Source organism: Helianthus annuus, chromosome 16 (genome assembly GCF_002127325.2).
Source record: "Helianthus annuus cultivar XRQ/B chromosome 16, HanXRQr2.0-SUNRISE, whole genome shotgun sequence".
Lineage (NCBI taxonomy): Eukaryota > Viridiplantae > Streptophyta > Magnoliopsida > Asterales > Asteraceae > Helianthus > Helianthus annuus.
In genome coordinates this window covers 132,707,770-132,717,014 of record NC_035448.2, presented here as the reverse complement: position 1 = coordinate 132,717,014, position 9,245 = coordinate 132,707,770, and the positions used below count along the sequence as shown (strand labels likewise).

The 9,245-nt window shown below is 33.0% G+C and overlaps 1 protein-coding gene across 2 annotated transcripts; it reads right to left on the bottom strand.

The window, feature by feature from the left end:
- Window positions 1-450: 450 nt before the first annotated feature.
- LOC110915717 (beta-glucosidase 46) lies at window positions 451-8,524 on the bottom strand. 2 transcript variants are annotated; one of them, XM_022160451.2, is made up of 12 exons: window positions 8,282-8,524; window positions 8,113-8,179; window positions 7,652-7,710; window positions 4,339-4,414; window positions 4,133-4,207; window positions 3,953-4,040; window positions 3,156-3,408; window positions 2,814-2,929; window positions 2,157-2,403; window positions 1,848-1,950; window positions 1,654-1,762; window positions 451-1,005 (listed from the first exon to the last, which is right to left on the bottom strand). In XM_022160451.2, the coding sequence occupies exons 1-12, from the start codon at window positions 8,435-8,437 to the stop codon at window positions 804-806; spliced, it is 1,551 nt and encodes a 516-aa protein (XP_022016143.1). In that variant the 5' UTR covers window positions 8,438-8,524; the 3' UTR covers window positions 451-803. The 2 variants fall into 2 exon arrangements, with proteins under 2 accessions (XP_022016143.1, XP_035841058.1); XM_035985165.1 differs by lacking the exons at window positions 7,652-7,710; window positions 8,113-8,179; window positions 8,282-8,524 and adding an exon at window positions 4,544-4,567.
- Between the last annotated feature and the right edge of the window lie 721 nt (window positions 8,525-9,245).

Here is a 9,245-nt window from a genome sequence, read left to right as displayed (position 1 = left end):
AAGAAACCACACCGCCGGCTGCCACTTGACAGTCATTGTGTCACTACAAGAGCAGAACTTTCTGGCGTAACACACGGTGGGACAAAAACCCAGGTAGGCTCAGGAACCTAACTGACAACCTTGCACAAGGTTTAGTTCAAATCCTTCGTTGCATATATCCACCCCAAAATGACACAAGTAGAAATCGAACTTGGGTCCTCATTAGAAAACCCAAGCTTGCTAAGTGACACAAACAAAATTATTTTTGTGCATAGTAATGCTCCAAAACAACAAATTTATAATAATAATAAAAAATTACATACGTACAAAACAACTACGTATAAACCATAAAACCTCATGCTCATTTACTTAACTTTTAAAATTTTAAGATAAAATACCCAACCTCACATAAAACACATTTAGCTAAAGATGTTTCATGTTTATATCCACAAATAATCCTTTTTGGTTAGGTTAAACTCAAACCCCAAATTCCTTGTTAAATTTTTGTCCAATTATAATATCATACTACAAATTCACTCAACAATGAGGCACATTAGCAACATGCCAACATATCAAGCTTGGTTCTTAAATACTCTCATACATTTTTTTCATCCATGGAGTACACATAGAGCTTTCATTGCTACAAGCAATTGCATGCTACTTTCAAACATCATACAATATGAACTTGGTTCATGACGTGCTACGATTTAGTGCTTTAAAGCTTGTAAAATGATAACACACAATATGAACTCGCTTCATGACGTGCTATGATTTACTGCTTTGATCAAAGCTCGTAGAGTTATATCATACAATAGGAACTTGGTTCATGACGTGCTACGATTTACTGCTTCAAAGCTTGTAAAGTTTAAAATGAATTGTTTGTACCATTGAGCTGATGATTTTGGTGTCCGTTTGAGGGTTGTGTAATCAACATGGTAAAGCCCAAATCTCGTCGTGTATCCAGATGACCACTCAAAGTTGTCCAATAACGACCAAACAATGTAACCTCTAACATCCGCTCCTTTCCTGATTGAGTTTAAGTAAATATCAACTTAAATATCATGTCCAATCCAATGTGCTACAATGATACTAAAGGTGGCAACTTCAACCAAGTTGGTTAGGAAGGGATCGATCTAGGTTGCAAATGGGAAATAAACACACACACACACACACACATAAATATAGATATGTATGCATTCTAAATCAGTAGCTTGATCCCAGGGGGGTTGGGCCTTGGACCCCACTACAGGCTACCCCTATAGTGGCAGATCCAGAAAATATTTCCAGTTGGTTCCTTTTCGTAAATTCTCACTATTTTTTTCTAAATCCCACAAGGTTCTCACTAATTTTTTATATTTCTTTTTTTCAAACCCAATAGGTTCCTAGGAACCCACAAATGTGGGATAGATCCGCTCCTGAGTCCCCATACCCTGCGAAGGGGGGGGGTCATATCTTAGAACCATTGAGGTTGGTTCCATGGTAACCAAAATTAGAACGGTCTTTAACTGAGTGTGCACTTCACACCTAACTCTTATCAATGTCTATTCCAATTTCTCGTTGGTCATGTAAATCCCGATTATTCAAATGATTTGATACAACTAAAATCTCCAACATATGTATTATGCACATGTGTATATGTATATGCGTGTATAACAGAAGGCTTGAGTCACATACCTTATCGCAGAAACAAGGGAATCCAAGTAGCACTTCATGTATTCTGCTCGTTTATCATCATTGAGGAAACTATTGATGCTTGAACCAGCCTGATGCATCTCACCAAAACCTATAAACTCACAAATTCGTAGCACAAAATCAATGTCGGTATCATCTCCATTTACACGTTTATACAAGTGCATACTATATTCTACCATTCTCTGTGATGAACATTGGCGTATTATTGTATCTATTCTTAAGATAAGTCACCATCTTCTCCATTCCTTGAGGATAAACATAAATCCAGTCCACTTCAGTCTGCATAACCCACACAAAAATCATTCGACGTTAAAGTTACCTATTTATATACAAATGGGTCGATTTTTCAAACATTGCTTTACTTCAACGGGTCAAATAAGTCGAAACTCATCTTAAATATATTCAAATGCATAAAACTTTTTCTTTATTTTATACATTCATTATTTAGAGGTATTAAAAAAAGAATTTAGCTATAATTTTCATACCGGTTCTCCAATTGGAATATTGTTTTTGGTTGCAGTTCTGAGATAATAACCCTCCGTCTTTGAAATGCAAGGTCCTTGTACACATGTCGAGTATAAACAGTCTTTTACGTAGAAACTTGTATAATGATTAATACCAATGAAGTCTAATCCGTTCTGCAAACGATCATCACTGAATTCCGGCAGTAAAGATCCTAATATATTTTCCATTTCTTCGGGATATTTTCCAAACATTATTGGGTCCAAAAACCTACAAAACAAATTAGAAACTAGAGTCAGAGCATATTATATATATATATATATATATATATATATATATATATATATATATATATATATATATATATATATATATAGGGTAGGGATCCTAAGAGAAGTCCACCTTATTTGAGAAACTTGAGAAGCATTCTGGACCACAAGTTTCCCTAAGCTTTTCGTCATATACACATATGTATAGTTTAAAATCGACTATATACATATATGTATATTGTCAAATCTTGAATTATACACATATGTATACAGTCGATTTTAAACTATACATATGTGTATAGCACGAAAAGCTTAAAGAAAATGTGTGGTCCAGAATGCTTCTCAAGTTTCTCAATTAGCCTAATGCTTCTCACACGATCCTAATCCTATATATAAGATTTGTGAGCTTACCAATTCATATAGAAGGATTGCGCTCTTTGAGCAGCTTGTTTGTCTTGTGAGGAGTTACTGATGGGTTCATACCATACAGTATTCATTGCAATTCCAATACTGCCCTTTTGTTCACCCTGAAACACAGCCGATATCTGTTATATTTGAACATGGGCAGTTTCGACCCGTTTACTGTAAAAGTGTATGGGTCGACCCCAAAATCCAAAAAAAAAAAAACAACAAAATGATATAGTTTTGGAATCATTACTGAAATACTAATTATTTATAGACTAAAAATCATAAATTTTGTATAAAAAAAGTAGTATGGGTCGACCCCAAAATCCAAACCGTTTGGACTCATACCTGATATTTGGCCCGATAAAGGTTGACTGCTGCAGCATGAGCTAAAATCATGTTATGAGCTGCAATAAATGGTTCCCTCTCAGAATCTCCAGAGCTACAATTTCCGAAAGTAGCAGAGCATCTTGCTGGCGGGTAAATCCCTGATCTATAGCCACGAATAGCAACGACATTCGGTTCATTTAAAGTCACCCAATACTTGACCCGGTCCCCATAGTGTTTGAAACATATAGATGCATAGTATGCAAAATCTTCCCTGAAAGAAAACAATATAAAGAAGATAAGAGAACAATATACTATCAAGGATCTAAAGAACATATTATAATTCTCTGACTCTAGGTAGAGATTTCTAGCCATTCATATATAAAAAAATCGGTTTAGGTTATATATTTCATTTTTAATAGGTACAAAGTTTAAACATAGATTAAAGTGAAACTGATCATTCAGTCAAAATGTCAAATGGGTCGAAAGTTGCCTAAAGTATATTAAAATGTTAAAGCCTGGTACATTGTATTACTTAAACTAGTTACAATATTATACTGTCGTCCATGGCTTTATAGCCTAGTGGCATCTTGGCGGTGCGATAAGACTTTAGGACCAATAGGTCCTGGGTTCGATTCCCACAAGGGGGGATTTTCCATATTAATTGGGTTTCCTCCTGAATTAGTGTATAGACATTATGCCTAGTGGAGATGGATATGATCGGGTGGTTCCACTGGTGGCACGATGATACTCCAGTGGTCCGTCAGTGATCCAAATTTGCCGTTCAAAAAAAAAAACAATATTATACCGTCACTTACCGAATTTGCGGACTTAGCCAACCACCATATCTATCTTCAAGTTCCTGAGGTATATCATAATGAGTCAATGACACAAATGGTTGGATTCCTGAAACAAGGATTTACATTATAGTAACTTGAATTTGAAAAATACAAGGCCAAACTTCTAAAATCATATATGAACTCTTTCTTTTCTTCAACCTTTTTCTATAAGAGCATTGATGAGCTTATCATAGTGCTTTATTCCAGCAATGTTCACATTTCCAAATCTTCCCTCTAATGGAAGAAAAAAAAAACAACAAATAATCAACAACTTACTTGACAATATTGTAAAATGCTACCACAACCTATCAATTTGATAATAAAAATATCATCATTTTATTTGCAAAATATTTCATGTTACTTACTAGGTAGAATTCTAGCCCATGATATGGAGAAACGGAAAGTATTTATTCCTATGTATTCCATAAGCTCAACATCTTTCTGTAATATCAACAAGACAAGACAAGATTAGCTCATAAATATTTTCCTTTTAGACTATGTGTTATCATAAAGCTCAAGGCTTTGTTGGTATGCCACATCAGCAAACAAAGCCCAAATACACCATAACACCTTGGAGTAAACTAGGGTTTTGGGCAAATTAGTTGGGGCTAACCACGGCATTATGTGCTGCAAAAGTAATATAGTGGTTGTTGGTTGGTGACATAAAGATTCTATGAAGTTGACTTTGGAAACCAAAATAATCAAATAGTAATATTTTTATTCATATACTCAAAAATACCAATTAAAAATAAAAATAAAATTTAATTTTAAACAGTTATACGGAGTGACTTCATTGGGGAACCACAACAAAGTGGAGAATCGGAGAACCACAAGTAAAAAAAAACACAAAAAATTAATCATTTTTACATGTTAAAAAATAATTTTATCAATTTGTTTGAGAGCTTTTGCATATAACACACCGTTTTAATAATAACAAAAAAATAAAAATAAAAACAAATTAAATAACGGTTAAAAAATAAGAAAAAAAATGATTTTTTTTATTTAAAAGGATTCTACATGTGTTTATATGCAAAAGCCCCAAAGAAAATATATAAAAATGATTTTTTTTTCTAGTTAAAAATGACTTTGGTTCTAATTAAAAATCTATTTTTAACAAGATTTTTATATGTAAAACTAGCGGTCCCTAGTCCCCAACCTTTTTGGGTTTTCCCTAACCAATATGAATTTTAAATTGGATAAACGTGTAGTGTAGTAGAAAAATGACAAACAATCTCATAAAAACATATTATTATCCTATTCAGGGAAACCCGATGAGTAGGACTTGAGAAATGGTTAGGATGTGTTACATGTCAAGAAGTATAGGGACTATATTGTAATTCTTCATAGTCTAGAGCGTTAGTTGTTAGTCTAGTTGTGTACTTAGGTTGAAGGGTGTAGGTCATGGGTTGGATCATCAATCGCCACATAGTAACATTAAGAGATCGCTACACTATGGTTCGCGTGGATTAAACCACGGCAACCACGTGCCTTCTTTTTCTTTTTCCAATATTACCTTTTTCTTTAGACAAAAATAAATTAAAATAAGGGGATAGTGATTTGGATCATATGGTAGTGATCTTGGATGACATTAGAGATAGGTGATATGACGCTGATGTGGAGGGTCATGATGCTCGTGGGGTTATGATCACACTCTATAGCCTTAAGGAAGGACTCTCTTTGAAATTAATACATGCACCTAATGATTTTGAAATAACTTCTTTTTCTTTGTGGTTATTTTCTCTCTTTATTCTCTATTTTTTCTTTGTGGTTCTTTTCTTTCTCTTTCTTTAACTAATCCATCAAAACATTGAGACATTGGCTATTTGACTTTTAGTCATTTTCTCTCTCCTCATTTGCTTTATTCATTTGCATTACGTTTATGAATTAGATCCCGCAATTATTTCGCGTGGGACTTGTATGTTTTTAAATTATTAAATTCTTTTTCAAGAAAAAAGCAATGATAAACTTTTGGAGGGATCAAAGGCATCAAAATTTAAAAAGGAAGGCCATGCATATTTATTTGTCCTGAAGGTATGACTAAAAGTGCAGTGGTTGGTGGCCCTCCCCTTGTTATATCATAGGCCCACAAGAAATCTTTTCCTCTACAGTCCCTCATAGGCCCACAAGATATCTTTTTTCACTACAGTCCAGAATCCCTTGGCCTTTTATGGTAGATTTTTTTTACTAGATTTTTTTGTGATATAATTTTTGTGTTGAATTTTTTATATTAGTTTTTTAGTGTTATATTTTTTTTGCTTAATTTTTTTACTAGATTTTTGTGTTGTAGTTTTTAGAAAATAAAAGGGTGGAAGTTTGTGTTTTAGGACGAAAATGTCTTTCCATCCTAATAATAAAGAGTGTCACATGTTATCTCTACAATATACTTCTTAGGCTATTTAGGCAAAACCCACTTTTAGTATATCTCATCCCTAGATATTATATAGTTTGAGATTCATTAGGGAACATTAAAAAATAGGGAACCGGGGAACAATACATTTAACATGTTAAATAAATTATAAAAAAATTAATTTAAAATACTAAAAAATATTTTTTTTTCAAATTTTTTGAAGCTTTTGTATATAAAGACGTGTAGAGACTATTCTAATAAAAAAATTATTTTTTTAATTTTTTATTGTTTTTCAAAAATTGGTTTGATTGGTTTTCTTATTCGTTCTCACGGTTCTCGCAATATTTAGCATTCTCAAGATAACACTCCTATATATATATATATATATAGGGAGGGGCTCATGCGGGAAACACCCTTATTGTGAGAACCAATGTGAACACAACCTAAAATAGCTAAAAAAAACTAAAAAAAACCTAACCCCCACCCCCCCAAAAAAAAACCTAAACCCCCCTCCCCCACCCCCCAAAGTAGCGATTTTTTTATAAAAAATATTAAAAAATTCAAAAAAAAAAATTTGTGTGATTTTTAGCTATTTTTAGGCATTTTTGGTGTTTTCACATTGATTCTCGCGGTTCTCACAATAAGAGGTGATTCTCGCATGATCTTCTCCATATATATATATATATATATATATATATATATATATATATATAGAGAGAGAGAGAGAGAGAGTTAGTTAGTTAAAAGAATAAATATTTTGTAAAAATAAATTAAATAAATAGGAAAACAGGTCATTTTAATTTACTTTTAGATAATGAATATTTTTTAGGTTGACAGGTGTAAGTGATTATTTGACCCATAAATAATCAAATACTATGAAACAAAAAATATTTACCAAAAACTTAGAGATGATTATTTAAATAGATTAAATATTGAGAAAATCACTTAAATTGCCATCTTGACCCACAAATTACACAAGTTGCCATTCCACACATATATACCTTAATGCCCATCTTTAGAGTGTGGGTCATATGGCTATTTAAGTAAAAGAGGTTGTTATGTTTGCCATCTGTGATTCCCATGTTTATATCAAAACATAATGCATATAGTATCAAAACATAATGCATATAGTACAACTCTTAAAGAAGTATAAGTATAATTGAAAGATGCCCTAAATCATGCTCTACAATGTCCATCACTAATAAGGAATAACTAAAGTGTGTAGGGGCATAACCATTTAAATGATTACATAAAAAATAAAACACATCAACAACCAAAACATAGCAATTAGAACCATTGTTTGGGATCAACCCATAAAGCAATGCACTTACATGATAACGATGGTAATGATCAACCGCGACGTCTCCATTAGAACCGTCAACAATATTGCCTAAAAAGGGAAAACGCAGCAAATATTAATCAGGTACAACAACAATATACCCAGTAGAATCCCACCCATACAGATAGAAAGGTTGCTTTAGCTGAGACCCCCAGCTCCGAAGTCATAACAAGTCATCTAATCCAAAAAAAGATGTACATACTCAAAAACTCTACAGAACCAGAAATAACTAGCTAACAATAGCAGGGCATTTGCGAAAACGTGTATAATATGGACAAATACCACATCATATAGACACAGAAACAAGCAATAACATGCAAAGACCACTAAAAGAATACTAAGAAACTAATCTTGTAAGGTGAGAATCAAAAACAAACCCGTACATACCCTATTCCTAAAAGTCTTTAACCTTAATCAGTATTGAAGATAAATACAAGATACTGATATGTTTACCAGGTTCGTGTGAAAAAATATCCCAATTACTAAGGCCTTTCCCATCTGCAAGGTAAGCTCCTTCAAACTACATACATCAAATATATATACATGAATATGAAAATGAAAACAAAAAAAAAAGGAAAAAAGGAGAAGGTATCTGTTAAAAATGCATGATGAAAGACAGAACCTGATAAGAAGATGATGCAGTTCCAAATAAGAAGTTTCTTGGAAATAAGAAGAAACTATGATTGGCTCCAAAAATGTTAGTAATCTGGTCTGATGCTGCTGCTGCAGTAGTTGATATGAAGACAGTGAGTAAAAACAAATTAAATGGATTTTCCATGAGGGAGAAGTGATGAATAAAGAAAGGCAGGGTAGGGTTCTCAAAGAGGTTACTGGTTTTTATTGAAAAATAAAAGCAACATGTCTGTTTCAAAAAATACAAGTATGATGCTACACACGAAACCATAGTGTACAAATATCATGTGCAGTTACCATATAGCAAGCACTTGGTAAATGTTCATTGGGTACCTTTCGCAAGCATCTTTCATTTTGTGGGTCAGCCCGATTATGTTATGTTTATTATGTTTTTGAACTTGACTAGATTATATAGTACGGGTAATTTGTATATTTACATAAGATTTTTTAATACTCAATAGTCTAATGACCCAGGCTGTTAATAATCAACGAACAATGCTTTTGAACTCGACTAGTAATGAAACGGACAACGGAATGAAATAGATCATTCTATTTCATTGTGATGTTTGGTTACTCGTATGTAAATAGAATGAATCACTATTTTGTACAGTTTTATAGATAAAAAAAGACGAAGTAACGAAAAACAATTTATTGAAAACGACAAGAATATAATTGTCCAAGTAATAATAATAGGGAAATTGGTCTGCAATAATCTCTCCTAGACTTTATTGGCCATTAATAATCCCATCTCAGAATATTTCCCCCACCAGTCTCACGTTTCACCTATTTTTCCTACAATGGTCCCCCATTAAAAGAACTTAACGGAGTTAAACTTTTTTCCAAATTACAAACAGATTTTTTTGGGCTTTTGATTAGAACGACGTTACGAGTCCATTGATGTAAAACTTGCCTCGAAAAGGTGCTCCAAACGATGAAAACGACGCTTCAATTCG

Bases quoted from the DNA above. Each gene is read 5' to 3' on its own strand.
- LOC110915717 (XM_022160451.2), bottom strand. From the start codon at position 8,437: ATGGAAAATCCATTTAATTTGTTTTTACTCACTGTCTTCATATCAACT. The intron at 7,711-8,112 runs GTAAACATATCA...TTCCCTTTTTAG, and splicing joins TATTTTTTCACACGAACCTG to GCAATATTGTTGACGGTTCT. The intron at 2,930-3,155 runs GTATGAGTCCAA...GCTGTGTTTCAG, and splicing joins TTTATCGGGCCAAATATCAG to GGTGAACAAAAGGGCAGTAT.